At 39.4% G+C, this 25,811-nt stretch overlaps 1 protein-coding gene across 1 annotated transcript in view; it reads left to right on the plus strand.

Moving 5' to 3' along the window:
• LOC126164502 (probable Rho GTPase-activating protein CG5521) overlaps window positions 1-25,811 on the plus strand; it is a 289,412-nt gene that overhangs the window by 82,361 nt on the left and 181,240 nt on the right. The window contains exons 11-19 of the mRNA XM_049920250.1: window positions 5,967-6,056; window positions 6,167-6,268; window positions 6,514-6,674; window positions 7,165-7,276; window positions 10,354-10,476; window positions 16,628-16,946; window positions 20,821-21,066; window positions 22,191-22,325; window positions 22,818-22,958. Coding sequence (XP_049776207.1) covers window positions 5,967-6,056; window positions 6,167-6,268; window positions 6,514-6,674; window positions 7,165-7,276; window positions 10,354-10,476; window positions 16,628-16,946; window positions 20,821-21,066; window positions 22,191-22,325; window positions 22,818-22,958 — 1,429 coding nt within the window. The remainder of the gene's footprint in view (window positions 1-5,966; window positions 6,057-6,166; window positions 6,269-6,513; window positions 6,675-7,164; window positions 7,277-10,353; window positions 10,477-16,627; window positions 16,947-20,820; window positions 21,067-22,190; window positions 22,326-22,817; window positions 22,959-25,811) is intronic.

A 25,811-nucleotide genomic window follows, 5' to 3' on the forward strand; every position in this document is an offset into this window, starting at 1 on the left:
AGGTCTGCAGTCAGTCCTGTCGACGATGCTGCAGATGGTGAGCTCTGCTTTCATCCCGCTAGCGAGACTGGCAGTCTTCACCAAATCAGATAGCCGCCGGAAGCCAGAGAGGATTTCCTCCGATCCATAGCGACACACATCATTGGTGCCAACATGAGCGACCACCTGCAGATGGATGCACCCTGTACCCTTCATGGCATCCGGAAGGACCCTTTCCACATCTGGAATGACTCCCCCCGGTATGCACACTGAGTGCACATTGGTTTTCTTCCCCTCTCTTGCTGCCATATCCCTAAGGGGCCCCATTACGCGCCTGACGTTGGAGCTCCCAACTACCAGTAAGCCCACCCTCTGCGACCGCCCGGATCTTGCAGACTGAGGGGCAACCTCTGGAACAGGACAAGCAGCCATGTCAGGCCGAAGATCAGTATCAGCCTGAGACAGAGCCTGAAACTGGTTCGTCAGACAAACTGGAGAGGCCTTCCGTTCAGCCCTCCGGAATGTCTTTCGCCCCCTGCCACACCTCGAGACGACCTCCCACTCTACCACAGGTGAGGGATCAGCCTCAATGCGGGCAGTATCCCGGGCAACCACAGTCGTAGTTCGATCGGGGGATGCGTGGGACGAGCTGGCCGTCCCCGACAAACCCCCATCCGGACCCCCACAGTGATGCCCATTGGCAACAGCCTCAAGCAGTGTGACCGAAGCCAACACTGCCTGAAGCTGGGAGCGAAGGGATGCCAACTCAGCCTGCATCCGAACACAGCAGTTGCAGTCCCTATCCATGCTAAAAACTGTTGTGCAAAGAACGTCTGAACTGATCTACAGAGAGCGCAAACAAATTGACACAAAATTTAAATGGTTATTAAAATACAAGATTGCCTAGTAAATGCAATAATGCTGCTACTTGCGCACTGCTGACACACTGCTCAGCGGCGGAAGGAGACTACGTGATTTTACACTATTCAGGTACTAAAACGTGATGCTACAATTCTCAAATACTATAATACGCCCGAAATTTATGAATTAAACAATGCAAGTACCAAAAACACGCAAAGAAATTAAGAATTAAACTATGTAACAAATGAGTGAGCTATGAGTATACGACTTGGTGCTGCAGCTGCTTATCCAACGGCAGCAGGGAGCCTTGGAGTACCACTGCCCTCCACCAGTACAACAACCTCCAAACCTCTTCTGTGCCACCTCTTAGCTGAAAAACACTGTCCCACAGGCCTACTACACTTACCCCACCCTCCAAAACTCACCCCCACCAGCACACCGAATCCAGAACCTCAACAGACCCATAACAGTCATAAACCTTTCCTCCAGAAGCCTTAGCTCCACAGAAATATAAGTCCTTTCCAAAGGCCTCGCCTTTTGCCCCACTCCCAAATTCAATTATGCAGGACTTGGTTAAAGACCTTCTCTCCCTCTCTTGGTTCCTACAGTGGAATCACTTTTTTGCCACCAACACTACTAATCAGACTCAACCAAAGACCCTGCGTAACTCAGTTCACTCCTCCATCCAACTGTGATATACCCTCACTGCCCCCAAATCACCCCCTTGTAACTTTCCAGAATTTCTTAACCTCGAACCTTGCGTCACCATCATTCCTCAAATCCCTCAACATGCAAACTAACCTTACATCCGCAGAAGGAACCTCAGTCCACCATCTAAAAACTGATCCCGACCTGTGGACAGAGACTCCACCACTGTTGTTTTGAACTGCAAGGATCACCTGGCAGGAGGACTCCACCAGCTGTCAGATACTTCCACCTACAAATCTTGTCACAGTGACCCCATTCTAGAAATCCTGCAGGATCTCCACTCACTGCTCAAATCCTTAGGCCTGTCCCAGAACCTCTCCCTGGAGCCCACCTCTCTGCTCACCCCTACCACTTCCTGCACTCCTACCTTCTATCTTCTACATGCTTCCTAAAGCTCATAAACCCAACCACCCATGACAATCCATTGTGGCCGGTTGTTGCGCCACCACTGAGAGAATCTCTGCTGTCATAGACCAACACCTTCAACCTACTGCCCAGAACCTACCCTCCTATATAAAAGATACCAGTCATTTCCTCCACCGAGTCTCCACAGTTCCTGTCCCTTTACCACACTGTGCCCTGCTCGTCACTATTGATGCCATCTCCCTTTACACTAATATTCCTAATGCCCATGGTCTTCCCGCTATTGAACATTACCTTTCCTGACGCCTGACAGATTCCAAACCAACAACCTCCATTCTAGTCGCCATGACCAACTGGATCCTCACCCACAATTACTTCTCCTTTGAAGGCATTGCCTACAAAAAGATCCGGGTTACGGCTGCGGGTGCCTGCATGGCACCATCCTATGCCGACCTATTCATGGGCCATCAAGAGGAATCCTTCCTAAAAACCCAGAATCCTAAACCCCTCACATGGTTCAGATTCATTGATGACATCTTTGCAAAATGGATTGGGGCTGAGGACACCCTATCCACATTCCTCCAGAACCTCAACAACTTCTCCTCCATTTGCTTCACCTGTTGCTACTCAACTCAATAAGTCACCTTCCTAGATGTTGACCTCCACCTCAAATATGGCTATATCAGTACCTCGTCCGTGTAAGACCTACTAACCACCAGCAATACCTCCACTTTGACAGCTGCCACTCGTTCCATACTGAGAAGTCCCTTCCATACAGCCTAGCCAGTGATGAGTGGTCACTTTGAAAATATACCAGGGGTCCCACTGAAGCCTTCACAGACTATAATTATCCTCCCAACCTTGTACAAAAACAAATCTCCCGTGCCTTACCTTTCCAGTCTCCCACCACTTCCCAAGTTCCCACCGCCCACTATCCTACATATACATTCCCGTAACCCACCTGGCTTCAACCCTCGTTAGTCACTGTCCTCGCCCATCCAGCCCCTTTCCTGTTCCCATTCCAGCACTACGCAGCGATCATTTCACCATCACATCCTGTCTTTTTACTTCTCTCCTTTTCCGCTATTTCCCCCCTCCCCCAGCAGTGGGCCCTGCCCTCCTCTAAAATGCAGTACTTCATCGTCCGCCGCCCCTACAATACTATCCCTCCCCCTCCCCACCTCAGCCTCCTCCTTACCCCCCACCCAGTCACCACTCCCGTCAGGCACTGGTGCTGCTGCTTGCAGTGTGGTTTCAGTTGCCTGAGACTGCAGTCGTGTGTGGGAGTTGCATTTGTGTGTGTGTGTGTGTGTGTGTGTGTGTGTGTGTGTGTGTGTGTGTGTGTGTGTGTGTGTCATCTATTGCTGACGAAGGCCTTACTGCCCAAAACCTTTATTTGTGACAGTCTTTTTGTTGTGCCTATCTGCGACTCAGCATGGTGAGTAGCAACTTTCCTTTTCATGGTATTGTTGCACCTAGATGAATTAATTCTTGGCCAAGTTCTTTGAAAACCTCACCAGATGCAGCATCAAAAGGTTTCATATCTTTAGCACACAGCTTTACAACAATTCCACATGTATGTAAATTGACATACATGTACGTGTACGTACTACTGTGGTGTGCTTGAATTGCTGGCGCTTGAAGCATTTCGAAGGACTGGCATAGAAGACCATATCATAAGCTTGTTGAACATAACTTGAATTTGTTCCAGAATACTGTCAACACCAGTTACTAAAATCTAAATTTGCAGGTATTTCACTAATATGTGTTACACAACAGTATGATGTACAAAATCCATGGGTCAGCTGAATATGAGTATTTCTTATTTTTATTTATTTAACATTAACCGAATTTTCTCTTGGTGCTTGGCAGAACATGATGATAATGTTAAAAACAAAAACTGTTCATGATCTGGAAAATTATATTTCTTTGGTCACTTTCAGCGTACCAGACCATCTTCAGGTGACAACTGAATATTGCAGAAATAGATTCCCCTGATGTATGATGTACACAAGTGTTATTTGTACAGAAGATACAAAAATGAGTGTGTTTTCCTACATATCCTGTGTATCTCCTGTACAAATAATTTCTGTGTACATCAGACATCATGTTTATCTGTGTTTGACACTCAGTTGTCATATGAAGATGGCCTGTGAAACTGAAAACTGGTTTGGATAAATAGAAAACCTACTCACGAAGTGGTGGCAGGGGAACACACACACACACACACACACACACACACACACACACACACACACACACACACACACACTCTGAAGGATTTAGCATTTACAGTCTTTCGAAGTTCTTCTGACAGAAGAGTTGGGAAAGGAAGAGGGGTGAAGGAATAGGACTGGAGAGGTTTAGAGGGAGGGGTACAGTTCAGGAAAGTCACCCAGAACCCTGGGTCAGGGTAGACTCGCAGAACGGGATGAGAAGGAAAGACTGATTGTTGGGGACTGCACCGGACAAGATTTGAAAACCTGAGAGCTTCAAGGTCTTGCATATTACCCTGTCTTCCACCTTGGAGCTCCCAGGTTTTCAAATCTCGTTCAGCGCAGTCCCCAACAGTCTGTCTTCCCTTCTCATCCGGTCTGGTAAGTCTCCCCTGACCTGGGGTTCTGGGTGACTTTCCTGAAGTGTACACCTTTCCCTAAACCTCTCCAGTCATTTTCTTTCACCCCTATTCCTTCCACTTCAACTCTTTAGCCAGAAGAAGGAGCCACTGGCTCAAAACTTGTAAACGTTGAATCCTTTTGTGTGTGATTTCCCCTGCTGCCGCTTGATGAGTAGATTTTCTTATCAATCCATTTACATTATATGAATATAATAGAGGGAAACATTCCATGTGGGAAAAATATATCTAAAAAGAAAGATGATGAGACTTACCCAACAAAAGCGCTGGCAGGTCGATAGACACACAAACATACACACAAAATTCAAGCTATCGCAACCAACGGTTGCCTCATCAGGAAAGAGGGAAGGAGAGGGAAAGACGAAAGGATTTGGGTTTTAAGGGAGAGGGTAAGGAGTCATTCCAGTCCCGGGAGCGGAAAGACTTACCTTAGGGGGAAAGACTTACCTTACCCTAAGGTAAGTCTTTCTGCTCCCGGGATTGGAATGACTCCTTACCCTCTCCCTTAAAACCCAAATCCTTTCGTCTTTCCCTCTCCTTCCCTCTTTCCTGATGAGGCAACCATTGGTTGCGATAGCTTGAATTTTGTGTGTATGTTTGTGTTTGTTTGTGTGTCTATCGACCTGCCAGCGCTTTTGTTGGGTAAGTCTCATTGTCTTTCTTTTTAGATACATTTACATTATATTATCAATAATTGATTATTTTTCTTGTCATATGAAAGCTGGTTTGTGATCAGATAAATATACTTTTGCAGAATATCATGAAGTGTTGTTTTTAATATTTTTATTTATTTATTCAAGGTCCTGTGTGTGTTATAAATCAATTCTATGCTATTTCAGAGTACAGCAAATATACATATTACATTTGTGATAGTTTGTTTCCTAAATTTCAGTGGAGATGTTATTTAACAATACTTTCGTATTTACTTAACAAATGTTTCATTGCATACTTTGTAAGTATATATGACTCCATTGGTGCAAGCTGCCATGTAGGTCTGCTGTGGAACATTGGATTTTTCATTTACCTTATGAAGAATTATGTCTATATATAAATTTGGACCACTGTTCATATTTGACATTTATTTAAGTTGTGAACAAAGATATGAAAATAAAATTGTGTTGGAGGCGTAAAAACAATTTATCAATTAAGTTTCCAGCCAGTACTTTCATCCTTTTGAGGAGGATAAGAATAGTTTGCCAACATATGTTGTCATTTGCTATTGTTTTACTGTGGGAAAAGTTCAGCAACTACAAAGATCTGTTAAGAATTGTTATGGTTTGGTAACTTTATCTTCTAAACTTCAGTGTGAAAAGAGCAATAAAGTTCTGCAGTCTGTAACAAAACATTATGATAGTGGCTGTGTTTATCAAGTAAAAAAATCACTTTTAATTTTGTTAAAAGGATTTCTTCTGCTTTGCAGGTCCCAGAACTCCCTTGTTTTATGCTGGAGCCACTTGAGAGCCATGTAAAAAACAGTGGACCACCATCCAATGAATTTAGTTCCTTAGAGGTACTGTAATCCAAGGGCAAAACTTATACAGTTTTAGCTTGTTTGTTTCTGGTTTCTACTTAAAAATGCTATTGTTCGTAAACGATACATATTCTTAACTTCTTCTACAGAGCACAGAAAGTCCTGAATCATACAGAGTGACTCGCCTAAGGAATGATTCATACCTTGGAGCCATTCACAAGGAGAATTTGTTGGTACGGGCTGGTTTACAGGTATGCTTCCATTTTTATAAACGTGCTTTGTAATTAATAGGTTTACAGTTTAAAGAAACTATTCTGTCATTATTTGCTTTATCATATGCCAGGAAAGCATTGCTTTTCTTCCATTGATGTTACTTGAGTTCTGCATTTAAGTTAGATGTTAAGCTTTCTATAAAGAGTGGTATTTTGATTTTTATGCATAATTATTTAACCAGCTTGTAAGATGGTGATATATGAACGGCTTATTGTTTTTGCAGAATTTGCTACAGTTATTCATTACACATGCAGCAAATGTGTTTACGTTGGAGCTGAGTCCTGATTATCCACTCCTTTTGGAGGAACAAGTGGATACATGTAAGCGTGTCCTCAATATATACCGGTACATGGTGATGCACACCCGTATGGAAGCTCGTACTTGGTAAGTTAGTTGCTGTGCCTCTTTTGTCTTACATGTCTCAAATTTCTCACAGCATCAACACTACTGAAACCTTCTAAATATACCGTGCATTGATGTTAATGTAGCATGGTCAGCCTTCCTTTAAACTGAGTCGCTTAAGTAACATACTCAGATTTTAGCCACAGCAACAAGATCAGTGGGCCTGGAGTAGGCCATTATGGTTTCTTTTTTTATACTACCGTTTTAGCTTTATTTACTGTGTAAGGAGGGGTTGATTACAGACTGCTTTACCCTCTTTAAAAATCATAATCATAATCATCATCATCATTATTCTTATTCAGCAGTTGAAAGGGAAGCATATAATTTTAGAGTTAACACAAAACCAGTTTGCACTATATTGTACTGCATAAAATATGGAAAAAAATTGTAATTGTGTAATATCATTTCTTATTTTTGTGTTCGTTTTACTTTGCAAAACTGTGTTGTATGGTTTTTATTTGCTGCATTTCAGGGAACAGTTACTGGTGGTTCTCCTGCAAATCACATCACTCATTTTAAGCAAAACACCCCCAAAACACAAGGAAGAGACCCTTGGAGGAAAGCTAGCCCCAGCAATTTTCCAGGTGATTATGAAAAGGCATTATTTGGTAATATACAGCGAGATTTCAATTTATCACCACTTTACTTAAATGAAATGCAAATATTACCTGGTTCTCAGCTTGTCATAATTTCTTTACTAACTAACTGAATGAAAGACAAGACAAATATTTTTATTTTTATTAATCATTTTCATTTTGTATAAATAGATGCATCAGAGTGAATGGGGAGAAAACTGCCCCCCTCCCCCACCCTCTTTTTTTAGAATGTGCCGCGCGCGCGCATATGTGTGTGTGTGTGTGTGTGTGTGTGTTTGTGTGTGTGTGTGTGTGTGTGAGAGAGAGAGAGAGAGAGAGAGAGAGAGAGAGAGAGAGAGAGAGAGAGAGAGAGAGAGAGACGTAGTGTACCACACAAGTGGCTGGTTTTGGAATCATTTTTCCTAGATCTTGCATAATGTTCCATTTGCTAAGTTTCATTTATTGTTAATACTGTATTACCAATCATTTTCCTCAGTTGCTATTTCGTTGCTGTTAACACTATATCTCCACTAAATAAACATAACAAGATAAGTGTAGCAGTTTTTGTTGTGTGCACACTGACTTTAGTGGCAAGTGTAAATTTTCTACAAATGTTTCTGATTGTAGATTACACTATATTGTAAAATGAACCAGATGTACAGGCTTTATCACAAGTGTCCTTCAAAAAGGTATTTAATACTGTGTGTGTTACCTGTGGAATATCTGGAAACAATGGATATACCAAAGCTTCAGACAGTCAGTCAGAATGGAATGCCATGCAGGAAGTTGCCAATAACTGGACATTTTTTTTTTTTTCCATACCATAGTTTGCAGTACGCAATCCTACATGTGGCAGAACCTGTTAAAATTTTCATTACATCTGACACAGTATCCCCACAGACATTGAATTGTGTGGTGTGTTTGCTTCATTGACATATCTCAGTTTTTGTATTATTATAAGTGATTGTTTGTGAACTTCATCATTGTAACTACCCTGAACTTGATTTTAACATCTTATGGTATATTGTACTTACCTAATCTGTCTTTAGCAGTTTAATTGCAACAATGTACACAGCTGTGATAAACTTCTTGAAAGAAATAAATTGTCTGCATTGGCTGTTCATTTCCATTTTATTTTTGTTTTGTGTGCTTTGATGACATGGTTGTGTAGACCTTTTCCAGCTAAAGCCCATGTTTTGGGTTACAGTCATAGAATTTCATGGGCAATCCTTGGTAGGTGGGTTTGAGAGCTGTAGCACTGAACTGTGCTCTCACACAGTGGTAGATGGCTGCACTGTGTGTTACTGTTTGTACTGAACTGAATGTCTTGGCTACACCTTTCAAGTCCAGTCAGCCATGGATTGCCCTTGAAATTCTGTGACTTTAACCCAAAAAATTGGTAGTTAATGGGTTTTTGTTTGAAAATGGCTACACAGCTGTAACATTGAAGTACACAACAAAAAATAAAATGAAAATGGAAAAATAGTCAATGCAGGAAACTTATTTCTTTCAAGATGTCTTCAACAAAGTTTAAATTAAGTTTTTAATATACGTTTAAGATTTCAAAATAATTAGTATGTAATGTACATATGTATTCCATTGTTTGTAACTTTTTTTCAGTGAGATGTATCTTTTTAGTTAAGCATTTGTTTCATACTTCCGACATGTGTAACATTATGCCTCTATAGTCATGAGTGGATAAGGGTAAATGTGTTACTGATCCACTGTATAATTGGCGAGTATACAATTTAACATTCAGTTTTGATTTTGGTAGCTTCGGGGGCCCTATGTTGGTTAGTGTATGCATAAGGTTTGGAAGCTACCAAAAAATACTAGGACATAGCTTCAGAACTGTTTTTAGATATACACAGTTCTGGCCGAGGTGTCCAACAGTTAAATCCTTTTCTGAAAATATAGTATAATGTCTGATGACTATCTCTTTGAAGTGTTTCATATTTATGGTTACATTTAAAAAGTATTTCATATTTCAGTTTCACATTGTGTGTTGATGTCTTTATATTGAGTTGTTATGTTAAAGTGTTTCTGTGGGCATAAGTGAAATCTCTGAAAGCTTTTTGATTTTACAAATAGATGGTTAATGCTCATTGACATAAGTCACAACTTACTTCAGAATAAATCAAGTTGAAAATGTTTGAATTATTCAAGGAACCAACCAAGATCTGAACTGTGCATAAAGCGGTTGAATAAAAAGTACCCCTCTCCTTCGTACACAGCCCTCTGTTCCATCCAACTCACCTCCCTTTACCCCCCCCCCCCCTCTCCTCCCACACCTTAGCCTTGACCCCCTCCCTCCATCTTCCAACACATCAGAATAGTTCTGAAAGACAGGTTGTGAACCAGCAGCTAAATTCAGTCACATTATGCTGAGCAATAAGCTCCAGCACTAAGCGGTTTTGTTGACCCTTGGCACCAATTTGGAGGTGACTATTAGTCCAGACAGATACTTGATGGGTGGCTTTATCGCATAGAATTATTTATAGTTAGTTTCCTCTTGTTGTGGTACTCTTATATCCATATTGTCGAGTAAATTATTTGTTTCCATGTTAAGTGCTCCATTTTAGATTAGAACATTTTAGTGACAGAAACTCAAATTTCATTTGAGTATGACAGTTTAATCAGCTTCTTCTACATCAACATTTTGATGTGAAATTTCATTTTGCAACTATAGTAGTTGTATTTATAAGGGAAGTATACTAAATTTTACAAAAATGCAGCATATAGAAGCAGCTCTCTAATGTTCAGTTTTTCAGCTGTGATCAAACCTAATGTATGTTTGGAGACATTTTTCAAAGCTTACTGACAGAGAACTTAATATTACATCAAGTAGTTCTTGTAGTTTAGTATCTAATCTGTGTCTTTGTTACATTGTATTATAAAAATTGATTTTATTCTGAAATAGTCATATTTAGTTCTTGTTGAACATCTTTGAATTAATATTGTAATTTCGAAGTTGTTTGTTATGGATAAATTTCATAGTTGAATTGTGAATAAAAAAAACTTTCGGCATTGCTCTAAAATATAAGTTTGTCATGTTACAACTTCTGAAATGCAGTTTTTATTTACAGACACTTATAGTGACATGGATAAAAGCTAATTTAAATGTGGTTATCTCTGCTGATTTGTGGGACCAGTTCTTAGCAGTTTTGTCATCCCTTACACACTGGGAAGAACTCATTCGTGAATGGGCAGTAAGTAAAGAACTCATTTTTAGGCTATTTAGGCTAGCCGATGTTTGTTAATGGACAATATCCAGCCACTATGATTTCACTTAGCTTCAGAATAACACACATGAGTTGGGGAAGGGTAGTTAATGGTTCAAAGGGAGACATCAAGTGTGTGGGATGGAGGACATCAGATGCTCGGGATAGGAAGCCGGTGAATATATGCAGCACATGATGACGATGATGATGATGATGATGAAGGAATTGGTTGGGAGATCTGACAGTGCAGAGGAAAGGGAGACTATTGGGTAGAGGATGTGTATGCAGTGGATTCAGGGGAGGCTGAGGCCATGAGGATTACAGGATTACAAGGATAAGTCCCATCTGCATAATTAAGAAAAGTTGTTGGGGGTGGGGAAGGATCCAGATGGCACGGATTATGAGGATCCATATGGCATGGATCGTGAAGCAGCCATCAAAGTTGAGCATTTTGTGCTCAAGAGCTATTCTGCCACTGGGTTGTCAACTCTATCCTTGCCCACAGTTCAGCAGTGGGCATTCCATCTCATGAGCAGCTGGTTAGTGGTCATGCCCATAAAAAATGGTGTGCAGAAATTGCAGCAGAGCTGGTATATGAGATGGTTGCTTTCACAGGTGGCCCTGGCTCTGATGGTGTAGGATAAGCCTGTGACAGCACTAGAGTAAGATGTGTTGGGTGGTTTTGTTCTATCCCATAAGAGGCAGAGCCAGCTGTAAAAGCAGCCATCTCATATACAATCTCTACTGCAGTTTCTGCACAGCATTTTATGTAGGCGTTATCATCAACCAGCTGTCACCAGAATGAATAGTGACCACCAAACTGGCAAAGAGCAAAGTTGACTATCTAGTAGTGGAGAACACTGATGAGAAAAACGTGCTAGACTTCAGTAGCTGCTTCACAGCCCATGACATCTGCATCCTATGCCACAGCAGCAGCTTTTCTGAACCAAGTAGATGGCAGTTACTCTTGTAACACATTCTTTGTTCTCATAATCCTCCTGGACTCAATCTTCGTTAACCCACTATACTCACCTATCTCAGTCAATGGAGACCAAAAATGGTTGACAGGAGGAAAGAATTTGTGTAGTTGCAAATCTTTTTACAATGATGATGGGGGAGGGGGTGAACGATATACTGAAAATCCTTGACTGTTGGGGTGTGGACGTAGGATGCAGGGCATTTGGAGATCACTTTTTTATGTTTATCTCGAATATCTTGAAAACAGTGGCTTCTACCAAAAAAAGTTTCCCAGAACAAAATTAAACTTCATTAAATTTCCTACAGAAAAGATCCTATTCATTTTTTCTGTGGAACTAATAGTTTCTGCATTGCAGGGTATGCAGAAATTGCAGATTATTAAAAATTGTGTTTGAATTGTACAAAATTAATGTTTATTGTTAAACAAAGTGGGTTAAGAACAAGTAGTAGAACTGCGGGAGTGGGAAGTGGGATGGGGAGCAGACACAAGAGGGAAGGCAGGTCACCTGATTGTGGTCATCAATGTCTCTCCCTTGTAGGTCTGTGAGCTCAGGTGCATGGGTTTATATAGTAGAGTGACTTTCAGTGTATTAAGTGAACATTTATTTGTAGTTGTTAAGTGAGATTTTAATGTAAAATATGTCTTTATAAACAGTGAATGAGAAGTACTTAATTTGTAAGTTTGATGTTGTCAGTGATCTTCGTTGTGTTGATGGGAAAGGGATTGGATTGTTGCCAACTGTTACTGACAGCATTTATAAAGCTGTGTAACTATGTTGTAGTCATTTGGCGGTGAATTAACGAATGACCAGAAAGTTACTGCACTTCTCTCACCATTAATTGTGTTATTGGTACACTGCATAAATCCCTTGAATTCAGGAATTGCTGGCACTTGTAGAGTGGGCTGCACTTAGTTGAGCCACTCACCACACTTCCACAGTTCACCTTGCAATGTAGGTGTAAATATGTCTGATGGAATAGTACTGATCAGTGATTGTGTTCAAACCTAGAAAAGTAATCTGCTGTATGCATTGCTTGACTTGTGTTGAAATTCTGAAATTCTTTAGCACCTATGTGACCTACTTCTGTCACAGAGGGAGCTAATTTAAACCTCTAGGCCACTTCAGATGTTGGGTGAGCTGAGACTGGGGTGATGAATTTGGTGCCCCCCACACTGTGAAAAGTATTCCAACTGCTGATAGTGGATACAATGAAATCAACATTGTTGTATACATTTTTCCAGCATGTTACATTCATTTACATCTGTGTGGTTACTCTGCAATTCACGCTGCAGTGCCTGGCAGAGGATTCATCGAACCATTTTCATACTACTACGCTACCATTCCACTCTCAAATGGCGCGTGGGAAAGAGGAACACCTAAATCTTTCCTTCTGAGCTCTGATTTCTGTTATTTTATTATGATGATCATTTCTCCCTACGTAGGTGGGTGTCAACAAAATATTTTCAGATTCAGAAGGGAAAGGTGCTGATTGAAATTTCGTAAATAGATCTCGCCGCAAAGAAAACCGCCTTTTGTTTCAGTGACTGCCACCCCAATCGCATATCGTATCAGTGATACCCTCACCCCTATTGTGCTATAACATGAAACAAGCTGCCCTTCTTTGCACTTTTTCGATGTCCTCCGTCAATCCTACCTGTAAAGGATCCCATACCGTGCAGCAGTATTCCAGCAGAGAACTGACAGGTGTAATGTAGGCTGTCTCTTTAGTAGGTTTGTCGCATCTTCTAAGTGTCCTGCCAACAAAGCGCAGTCTTTGTTTTGCCTTCCTCACAATATTATCAATGTGGTCTTTCCAATTTAAGTTGCTCGTAATTGTAATTTCTAGGTATCTGGTTGAATTGACAGCCCTTAGATTAGTGCAATTTATCATATACCCAAAATTTATCGGATTTCTTTTAGTACCCATGTGGATGACCTCGCATTTTTCTCTGTTTAATGCTAGTTGCCAGTTTTCGCACCATAAAAAAATTCTCTCTAGATCATTTTGTAATTGTAATTGATGACCTGATGATTTTACTAGACGATAAATTACAGTGTCATCTGCAAACAATCTAAGGGGGCTGCTCAGATTATCACCTAGATCATTTATATAAATCAGGAACAGCAGAGGGCCTATGACACTACCATGCGGAACGCCAGATATCACTTCTGTTCTGTGCTCGATGATTTACCATCTGTCACTACAAACTGTGACCTCTCTGAGAGAAAATCACGAATCCAGTCACACAACTGAGACGATACACCAAATGCATGCAATTTGATTAATAGTCGCTTGTGTGGAACGGTATCAAAACCCTTCTGGAAATCTAGGAATATGGAATCAATCTGAGATCCTTTGTCGACAGCACTCATTACTTCATGGGAATAATGAGCTAGCTGTGTTGCACAAGAACAATATTTTCTGAATCTGTGTTGGTTATGTATCAATAAGTCATGTTCATCAAGGTGATTCATAATTTTAGAGTACAGTGTATGCTCCAAAATCCTACTGCAAATTGAGGTCATTTATATGGGTCTGTAATTCAATGGGTTACTCCTATTTCCTTTCTTGAATATTGGTGTGACCTGTGCTACTTTCCAGTCTATAGGAACAGACCTTTCGTCAAGTGAGCGGTTGTGTACGATTGCTAAGAAAGGCGCTATTGTGTCTGCATACTCTGAAAGGATCCTGATTGGTTATCATCTTGGCCGGAAGACTTGCCTTTCTTAAGTGATTTTAGTTGTTTCGCAACACCTAAGATATGTACTTTTACGTCACTCATGCTAACAGCTGTTCTGGTTTTGAATTCTGGAATATCTACTTCGTCTTCTTTCATGAAGGAATTACGGAAAACTGTATTTAGTAACTCTGCTTTAGTGGCACCATCATCAGTAACATTTCCATCGCTATCGCGCAGTGACAGTATTGACTGTTTTTTGCCACTGGTGTACTTTACATATGACCAGAATGTCTTTGGATTTTCTACCATATTTTGAGACAATATTTCAATGTGGAGACTATTAAAAGCATCTCGCATTGACGTCCGCACTAAATTTCGAGCTTCTGTGAAACTTAGCTACCTTGGGGATTTTGCATTCTTCTGAATTTGGCATGCTTTTTTCGTTGCTTGTGCAACAGTGTTCTGACGTGTTTTGTGTATCATAGTGGATCAGTCCCGTCATTTAGGAAAGGCTCTTCATGTGGTAGACAGTTGTCAGTTCCAGCTATGGAAATTTTTTATATTATAGCTCACTTTAGCAGCTGCAAATAAATATTCACATAATAAGCTGCAAATAGCTCCTCTATATAAACACAAGCTCAGTGCTTTTTTTCGACTCACTTAAAAGAAAAGCAGTAAATGCTGAAGAAGTATGGTATGTCCGTGAACTGAAAGCTCATGATAGGGGAAGTTGACTTTACCAGAAGAGTGCTACAGCTGCCTTACAAGATGACTAAGAATCAATTTCCCCTCTAGCAGCATAGAACATTGTGCAGAGATTTACATAGAACCTGTTAATAAGCTAATCTTGCATTAGTATTATAATTCCACTTTGCAACTGATATGTGTTTAGTGTAGTTTTAACACACTATGTGAAAATTAACACCTCCTTGGGCATGTCTGCTCGCTCTGTTGCCAGTGAGACATAAGACCTGCTGCAGAGGGCTGGTATACTGGCTTTATGAAACTCCCTTTAGTTGTTTCTTGTAAGTTTTTGGGGTAAATAGACTGTGGAATCACCTGCTTGCTCTTTAGTTTGCACTTGTGAAGGAGAGAAATGTGTGACCACAATCCAGTGATCAACGTTCCTTCACACTTCTACCCTCCACCCTGTCACACCCCCAGAACACAATTTATCTATTAATATGGCTCTACTATACTTAGATGTGGTAGGTGCATTTAATATTTTCCTCACCCACTTCATTTAACAGTAAGCTTTAGTTTTATAACATGAAAACACTGTTTTAATAATAGAATCTTTTTTGTAGGAAATGTAATTTAATTTTGTACTGGGAAACATTTTTGCTGGAAGCCACAATTTTTGAGATAATCAAGAAAAATGTGATCTTCGAATGCCTCCAACGTCTCAGGATTTTTAATTTATCTTTCATTACACTCTCCTACTAGTGAACAAAACTTTGCGAGTACATGAATTTTTTTCCCCTAATTTATATTAGTCGAGTGGACTAACACCCCCTACCCAGCAGTCTCGCCTTCTGCTGTCCTGTCAGACCCTCCCAATAAACTCGTACACATCATTGTGATTGTGCGTGCCTCACCAGCTCTGGTGGCCGTGTGTTACATTTACATTCTCCAACTTACTCTGTTGTTTAAGTTGGTAGATACAAAACACCACTGTGTGTCCTTTCAAATCTGTTCATGGAAGACAAATATGTGTATACCTGAATAATTTAAGTGTAGTAATGTTCCAAAAATCTTGTACTCACACTGTGACTCGGAAGTAAATCATGAAACGTTCTGTCATTAATCTTGCATCTTTGTCTCCATGCTCATGACAAGGATCCTACAGGGATGCAAAATCACCAACTACCCATGCCAAATTGTAGTTTGTGACTTATGTAGACAAACCACTGTTTACAGTACTTTCTCAGCAGAGCATTGCTTGACATTTCTTTCATAATACAACATTCATTCAGTTACAATCATATTCCTTGCATTGAACAATTGATTTAATAGGGCTCATTGAAATTAGTCTTCTCACTTATTTTGTTGATCAGTCTTGCAAAACCTTTTAAAAAAAACTAGGATTAAAGAAAATGTGTCTAAAATAACAGCAGTGTTAATGACATTCATATTCACACACACACACACACACACACACACACACACACACACACACACACAAAAGCACACGCGCATGGGTGTGTGTGTGCAAACGGAACTCACAGTCTGTTGCTTTGAAATTGCTTCTTTTTAAAGGTATTTGTAATGGCATTGCCAAGAGGGATATATTTAGAAATGAACTGCAAAAGTCATTGGATGCCTTATTGTATTGAAATTTATCATCATAGATACTAAAAAAAGTGTACATTTTCTTATTGTGGGATAGTGTTTGATTAAATTAGTAATTTACAAGAATGTAAAAAAAATGGCTGGAAAGTCTATTAAAAACATTATTATCTTTGTTTCTGTGAGCAGAAAACATTGGAAACACTGACACGTGTTTTGGCACGCCATGTCTATGGCTTGGACCTCACAGATTTGCCACTTGATCGCCTAACAGAGCAAAAAGCCAAGAAACGGCGCGGAAACAGACAGCAGAGTGTATGTGAGAATAACCAGAACCAGGGTCACCCAACACATCCAGCGTCTCAGCCAGCTCGCAACAGTGTTTCGTATTCATCCGGCCAAGGATCAATGCGAGCAAGTTCTATTCCACCACTAGCAGCATCCAGTACACCGTGTCATGACCAAAGCTCTAGTGATGGTCCCGCCAGCTTCAACACAACAGCTTCTGGTTAGTACTAGAATTATTTATGCTGTTTGAGTCATTAAAGTGGTCTTTGCTGTTAAGTGAATGATGTTGATAATAATAAAACTATCGAAAATCCATGGTGGAATAACGAGAAGATTATAAAAAGGATATAGATTGCTATTCGTCATATAGAGGAGATGTAGCGCCACAGACTGGCACAGTAGAAAGACTGCTAAACGTGAACTTTCAACCAAAAGGCCTTCTTCTAACGTAGAAAACACACACGTGCACATGCACATGCACACGCAGTCATATCAGCCAGCCTTGGTGTGGTTTTTTCAATATCTGTTTTAAACCAAAGTATATAAAACCTGACCTAAATGAATTTGGCTTTGGCTTTGTAGATCTCAAATATCAAAGGCTACAGCAGTGTTAACATGACTTGTAATCTGTCTGATTTGCTGCAGTTTATTATACTTTAATTTGATATTAATTTAGTTTCAGAAAAAGTGGGGATGTAATGGAATTTGGTCCAAAAAATTGATTTTTCAAAAACATGTTGCGTGTGAATTTTGTCATGATAGCAGCTTTAGAAATGCCTTTAAATTGTTAAACCAATTAACTCTGCACTGGTGACCACTCCCACCTTTTCCGACATTTGGGAAACTGCTTGCTTCAGCAGAATTTTTGTCAGTGTGAAGGCTATTTTCTTTTGATATTTTTGGCTGACATCTATATCTTTGCCTGAAAACTTTCTTGCATGTGGTTTATTTATGTTTTGACAATACTAACACATATTAGTAGGTGGAAGGTTGCAAACCTTTACGTGGAAGTCAAGATTTATGCATAATGGGTGGTGGGAAAACTGTGTTCAGGAAATGGAGCTTTCATGGAAATCAGTTTACTGACAAAAAAGAGGAAGCAGCTCGAAATGAAGAGCGTAAGCTCTCAGCTTCAGCATCGAAACTTGGGACAAGAAAATTGTACAGATGCGTGAATGATGTTGATATATGGATTCCACTGCATTCAGACTTATTTAGAACTTCTCTGCCAGGCTATAAAGTTTTCATGTTCATGTGTTAGCTGTAAAAATATGGAATGCATGATTGTTGTTGAAGAAAGAAGAGTGGGAATAGATTGTGATTTTAAATTAATTTGTAATTCACGTGGCTATGAATTTAAATTTTCCTCCTCCAAAAAAAAGTAACACTGGTATGTATGAAAGCAATTTTAGGTTATCATATGCTCTGAGATGCCTTGGACAGGACAGGGAAGGAAGTAATTTATTGTGTGGTTTTCTGAACATGCCTCCACCTTGTCCAAGGTTTGAAAGAATAAATAAAGGAATGTCTGATGCTGTATGCGATACTGCCAAAGTTTCTATGAAGAAAGCAGTGGAGGAATTGGTGGAAATAAACCGAAAAGAAGTAGATCCTGAGGTAGATATTCTTGGCAGTGAATCTCCTACAAATGTTATTGACCTGTGTGTGTCTGTAGATGGGACCTGGATGAAAAGGGATCACACATCTCTGTATGGAGTTGCATCTGTCATTGGTATTGACTCAGGTTAAGTTTTAGATGTAGAAATTATGTCTAAATATTGGCACCAGTGTGCAACAATGAAAATGTCAAACAATGAAGACGGTGAGAAACTGTGACAAGAAAAGCATGCAATAACATGCTCTTAAAATTATAGTGGTTCAAGTAGGGGGAATGGAGGCTGCTGCAGTTGTGAGGATGTTCTCCATATCTGAGAACCAGTATGGTGTTGGATATACTAAATGTCTCGGTGATTTGGACTTCTCTTCGATCAAAGCTGTCACAGAAAAAAATTCGTGCAATACGACAATAGAAAAGTTGGAATGTGTTGGCCACATCCAAAAGAGGCTTTGTGGTAGCCTTTGTCACTTGCTGAAAGAGAAGAAAGGTGAAGTATTTGAGGATGGAAAACCACTAGAAGAAAAAAGCAGGCTTACTCTGAAAGAAATGAGTTCTCTTCAGTTATTTTACAGGAGAGCTATAAGGAAAAACATACATAATTTAGAGACAATGAGGCATGCTGTGTGGGCAGTTTTTTTCCACAAACTATCCACTGACCAAACATCAGTGCACAGACTGTATCCAAAAGACCATTGGTGTAAGTTTGACAACAGGAATGAGACGTATTAACATAAACACTCATTACCAGAACCTGTTATGAATGCAATTAAGCCCACATTCAGGTTTCTTGCAAACCCTGATTTCTGGAGGAAGTGTCTTCACAGAAAGACACAAAATGCAAATGAAAGCCTCATTAATTTAATTTGGAGTAGATGCTCAAGAAGAACATTCTGTGCAATACAACAATAGAAAAGTTGGAATGTGTTGGCCACATCCAAAAGAGGCTTTGTGGTAGCCTTTGTCACTTGCTGAAAGAGAAGAAAGGTGAAGTATTTGAGGATGGAAAACCACTAGGAGAAAAAAGCAGGCTTACTCTGAAAGAAATGAGTTCCCTTCAGGTATTTTACAGGAGAGCTATAAGGAAAAACATACATAATTTAGAGACAATGAGGCATGCTGTGTGGGCAGTTTTTTTCCACAAACTATCCACTGACCAAACATCAGTGCACAGACTGTATCCGAAAGACCATTGGTGTAAGTTTGACAACAGGAATGAGACGTATTAACATAAACACTCATTACCAGAACCTGTTATGAATGCAATTAAGCCCACATTCAGGTTTCTTGCAAATCCTGATTTCTGGAGGAAGTGTCTTCACAGAAAGACACAAAATGCAAATGAAAGTCTCATTAATTTAATTTGGAGTAGATGCTCGAGAAGAACATTCTGTGCAATACAACAATAGAAAAGTTGGAATGTGTTGGCCATATCCAAAAGAGGCTTCGTGGTAGCCTTTGTCACTTGCTGAAAGAGAAGAAATAATGGCAGAATTGAAGTACTGAAGAGAATTGGTATAGATCCTGGTGTGTTTACAACAAAAGCATTTTACACCATTGACGAGAGCAGAGTCAAGAAAGCTAACAGATCAGTGTCTTACCTGCGAATACAGACCAGGCAGATTCAAAGAGGAGAGAAGAGAAACCTGGAGGATAAGGAGTATCAGTATGGAGATTTTAAAATTAAGGTAAGCTTATTACATCTAGAAGTATGAGAAGAAAATCTTTGAACCTCATTTTCTCTGTTTTACATTTTTTACAGTATTAGAAGCTTTTTCTCAAAAGGCATATGCACTAATGCTATGAAAGTTTCAGGAACTGTTCACGTGTTGCTGTCTCCCTGGAACTAAAAAATAAGAGATCCTGCAATTACATTCTGATTTTTAGATGATTGTGTGTAGAGAAAAAAGTTAATTTTGGATGTGCAAAATCAAAAACTCTGTTAATGATAACAATTTTTACCATAAATTAATAACTGTAGTTCAGTGGTCTTGTAACCTTCTCACGACACTACAATAAAATTTTCAGATTAATTGCATGAATTTGAGTTACGGCTTTTTATAAAAAGGAGAATCAAAAAATAAAAATTCAAATTTCTGGCAAAATGTTAATCCTGCATATTTTATTATATTTTCCCATTAAAACACAGCTCTTTTGCTTTACACATGCAAAATTTTAGATTTGTACATTCAAAAATGTGGCTGTAATGATTTTTTAAATTAATGTTTGTGTTTTCTGTTACATCCCCCCTTAACGAGAGTAAATAATACAAGGAGCTGGTTTTCAAAAATTGATTACCTTTAATATTGCTCTCTGTGGATTAGCATACATTTTTGTGTGTTAAGTGAACCATTAATTTCAGTTTGTGTTCAATAATTACAGATTCTAATATTCTGTTTACAATGTGTGGCACCCTTCGGAACCATCTGAATTATTCTTGGAATACCATACACTTTGCAAAGTCTTTTACAATTTCCAGAGTTGTCAAGTGGAACATTTCAGCAACACAATCACTCTCATTCACACCACCACCACCATCATGGAATACTTGGAAGTAGTCCTAGTCCAGATAAACGTCGTAGTGGGTACCACGGACTGCACTTACGTAGTGTTAGCGAGGGAAATTTATCAAGTGCTGTTGCACATCGCCATCGCCACAAGAGTAGCAGGATGGTAGATTCTGGGCGTCACTGTGGAAGTCGAGCTGCTCCAGTTGTCATCCCAGGTAATGCATTGTCATGTTATCTACATTTTGACCCATTTATAATGTGCTTTATAACTTCTGTATTATGTGGTGTCGCATCAGCATGAAAATATTACTTGTGACATTGTCATAGTTTTTGAGAAATATGCAAAGGAATCTTAGTTCTGGAAATCTCTAGCAGTGTTGACTCATTAAAGATTGTTGCAGATAAGTCAAATATTGAACATACTGTGGCACAAAGTCTGTATCTTAGAACTGTAGTACTTGTGTGATGATCAGAGTCCCTGAAACTGATAAAAATTATTTTTTGATGAGTCTGCACTTTTACTCCTTAACTATTTATATTGCATTAGTACTTACCATTACCATATTAAGATATTGTATTAGATCATGTAAATGAAGCTACCATGCACATGCTGTTTTCACTTTTCTTTTATGAAATGGTTTCAACATAGTCTTCTAAGGCAACTAGGAAAACCAGAGCTGGAGGTAACATGTGGATCATGAAAATATTAGTGTGTAACTGGGCAGCAGTCCATGTATAGAATCAAAGCTAATAAATTTTATGAGGGTTTTATCTTTTAAATTTATTATGCTCCAAATTAGTAAAACAGAAACATACATATGCTACCAGAAAAAGCCTCAGCTAGTTAGCTGTAACTGGATAAGCAAATGCAAGGTTGATGCAAATGGAAGATGAAAACAGAAAAAAAACTAAGAGTTTTTCCCTTGTCTGAATTATTCTCATTTATTTTTGTACTGTTTATATAAAGTTGATTATTAAATTTCTTAATATTATTTCAGATTATCATACTTACAAATCAGGCTTAATAATTTGGGAAGTACCAACTGATACAGAATAGTTTGTGGAATCAGAATTTTTTGTGGCTAGCTGCAGCTGTCTGCAACGTTGTCATTGTTGGTTTCGTTGCTTATCTCACAACGAAGGAAGCTGTGGTTCTAAAAACTGGAAACTAACGTTGTCTTGTGATGCTGCTTTGGCACATAATTTGTCACCACTTGAACTTCAGTCAGATATAGCTTACTTCAGTTGTTGTTAAGTCAGTTATTTTCAGAGTTAGCCTGCTTGCTTGATATCTGACTTTGAAAGTTTAAGTTTGTACATTTTCTTAATTTTTTCACAGTCTTACCTCTTTGTGTGGAAAGAGAAGTGGCCCGAATCATTGCTCATTCAGGTGATACAAATTACTCACAACGTACATACCCAAAAACCCGGATTCACAAGTCACGTTCCATGGATTCTCTTCGAAGTGCCAGAGGTAATTATTAATACACATGCAATTATTTCAGTATGCAGTTTTGTCATGTGAATTTTTATTTGTTTACAAGGTAATAAATGTCAATAAGAAAATTGGAAACACTCTGTTAATGCTCCTTAGTGCTCTTTATAGTTCATTGTAGGTCAAATAATTCTCTTATACGCTGTATCAGTCATAGATTTACAACTTTTTTACTTTCTGTGAACAAACCAAAACTTTGTGTGTGTACCACAGCTAAATTTATCTTATCATTCTGGATATGGACACACTCATATTTCTAAAGAATGGGTTTCAAATCTGTATCTCACCATATTTCAGCAATTTCCTACATTACTTAGGCTAATGTCAGAATTGGTTCTTTAAAGGGTTACATTAAGTTTTTATGCAATTAGTAAAACTGTGCTGCTAATTTAGGTCTATATTGTTATATAATGTTAAAGTTTTTGGACAGATTTTCTATAAAGTATTGATCACTTGTTGTCATTCTTGCAGCAGGAACACCATTCCAGTACTCTGAGTCAGAGGGTCCAACAAGATCCCCCTCTCCTGCGCCATCGAGTGGAGTTGAAAGCAATTCAATCAAAGATTCGCCCATGCAGATTGATGTAATAAGTGCAGATGGTACAAGTTTAGGTATGATATCTGTAAATTTAAACTTAGCAGACCAATCGATATGAGGCATGTTTGAAAAGCAATGGCTGTTTCCTTGTTTATATTTAAATGTTGGCAGCTGAAAGTTTCACAAATGCAGCATTGATCATTTGACTGTAGCTGAAAGTGACCAAGTGTGTGTGTGTGTGTGTGTGTGTGTGTGTGTGTGTGTGTGTGTAGGTGCAAAAGGCTACCCTAATTCATCAGTAGTTGTACGTAGTTTAAAATCCTAAACAATGGTGCTGAGACTCTAACAGTGGCCATGTAAAGGCGGATGAAGAATAGTGGAGTGGCATGCCCAGTATCCGGAAAGGAAATGGTGCAGAAGACAGACCAAAAATTGAGATCCGATCGATAATCGATGATTAGTGCGCTGACTGATAAATTTTCCCACAATAACTTATCACAATTTACACAATTGTCACAGAAGCGTTCAGATATTAAAAACTGTGTGCAAGTCAGTTGCTGGAAATGCTTACTGGCCAACACAGAGCAGTGAATGTCAGGCATATGAGTGTTTTTGGACTGTCATTGACAAGATGATCTGTTTCCCCACATGGTTACAGGCAGTGGAACACTGGTATCCCAAGCCAACACAGAATAAGAGTAACAGTCTTGAGTTGAAAACTGATGGCTACTGTTTTCTGGGTGAAGTCTTGTAATGTAGTCAGTAGTTAAGGCTGATATGTACTTCGAAACTCTCACCACACTGAGACATGCCACCAAAAATCAACAGTACAGGAAACTTGTCTTGGACAGTCCAGTCCAGAAAAACATGTCTTCACACAATGGTCTGTATCATGGATAAGATTCATCACATTTTGACCAACATCCTAGATTAGCTATCTCGTACTTAGTGAGTATTACCTCATCTTGCACGTGAGAAAAATGCTTTGTAGACAATGGTTTGAAGATAAGAAGGAACTCAAAACCACTATTGTAAACAGACCATTGTGTGAAGACATGTTTTTCTGGACTGGACTGTCCAAGACAAGTTTCCTGTACTGTTGATTTTTGGTGGCATGTCTCAGTGTGGTGAGAGTTTCAAAGTACATATCAGCCCAGTTTTACTATTGTAAACTGGTTCAGTTCCCAGGCAGGGAGTATATATACAGAGGGGTGGAAGAAGGTATTAAAATGTTATGAAAACTGCTTAGGAATGATTTTTTAATGACAAAACCGCCCTTGTTCTTTGAATATATCTCATAGTACTCATTAATCTCATCATAAATCTTAAATAGCTGCAGAGTTAGATACAGAGTATTAAGAAGTAAAGTCATAGTTGCGAGTTTATTGGTCTTGAAGATACACATATAAACACTGTTTCATGACAACATCATATGGACTAAACTGTGAAGGAAGAATATGAAAACGTTTGATGATATGGCCCACTACAACATAGCATGTTGGTGACGTCTTAGGTGCCATTGTTCTGTGTGTGTGTTTGTGTGTGTGTGTGTAATTAATTGGCTCTCAGTACACTATAATATTAGAATGATAGTCCAACGGAATGGCACAGCAGGCACAGTATGAGTATCATTCTTCAAAAAAAGTTTTTTTTTTTTTTTTTAAAAAAAGACGAATATTGATGTCGTTCTTATATGGCACTATTTTAAAGTTTGATGATTTCTTTGGGACTGTTTTAGGCGCAGTTGTGTGCTTGAGTGTTTTCAAACTGTGAAGTATGTGTGTATGCCTGTGAATATGGTTGTTGTAATCTTGGAAGCTAGGTGTGTCAACAGCATACTAGGCATGAAGATGTAGAAGAGTGAGCAACACTTGGTCTCCTAGAATGTTGAAACAAACATCTTGTTTTGTGTTCATGGTAACCCAAATGGGTGTGCCCCAATTGAGGTGTGATAAACTTAATTCATAGAACCATCTCCAGCCTGAATTACACACTCCACAGTCTGTGGCTAAATACCTTGTTCGGCTCTCAGGGATCTTGGCACCTTACATACTTTGAAAAGCAGGGAACTTGTGATTCGTCAGACCATGCTACATGCTTCCAGTCAGCTACTGTCTGGTTTCTGTGCTATTTGGCTCATTGAAGACATTTATGTATTGCTGTGAACTATTGTCTTTTGTGAGGTATCCATCTCTAAATGTCCATTACATGTATTCATTCGCACAGTTTGCTGAGAACTGGTTGAGGTGGACCTGCATTCACTGACAGTAATAATTCCTTGTAGGTTTGAAATCTCATCATTGACAAGGTGTGACACTCATCTGTGGATCCTGTAGATTAGGGTCTCTGTATGACCGCTGTTCTTATGTCTTGTTACTGGGCTGCAACAAGGATGAGGCTTTTTGAACTAAAGCATGAACAATGGTATTGTACTGTGCTGATTCCGCAGAGCTGACTGACACATACAGACCACTGCAGTGCCATGACTTACTGTAGCAGTGTTCCATTGCATGGCTGCCTGATATCAGTTTTCTAGAGAAATTTTTTAAACATTTATAAACAGGTAAAAATACTAAAACAATGCCCAAGGTGATGGTTTATTAAAAAAATTGTTGTGTATGACTTTATACACAGTGGTAAGTGGAGGTGCAGCAAGAAACACAGACCAGCTATCACAAGGTCAACAAGGTTGAAGCTCTCTGAACTAAAGAATGAACAACACTATCAGACCCATCACTAGGTGGTGTCTGAGTAGGTTCGGGTATCGAAGAGGTTTTAAGTGCAAGTGGGCTGTCTGGCTGCTACTGGCCGTCCTGTATCGTGACAGCAGAGAGGGTGCTTGCAGTCCAGAGCCACTATAGGTGCAGCTCAGCAGGCGTGCATTATTAGGTCTGCGGGATCCCACAGGACCGCTATCAGCATCTCAT

The sequence above is a fragment of the Schistocerca cancellata genome, chromosome 1 (assembly GCF_023864275.1).
Source record: "Schistocerca cancellata isolate TAMUIC-IGC-003103 chromosome 1, iqSchCanc2.1, whole genome shotgun sequence".
Lineage (NCBI taxonomy): Eukaryota > Metazoa > Arthropoda > Insecta > Orthoptera > Acrididae > Schistocerca > Schistocerca cancellata.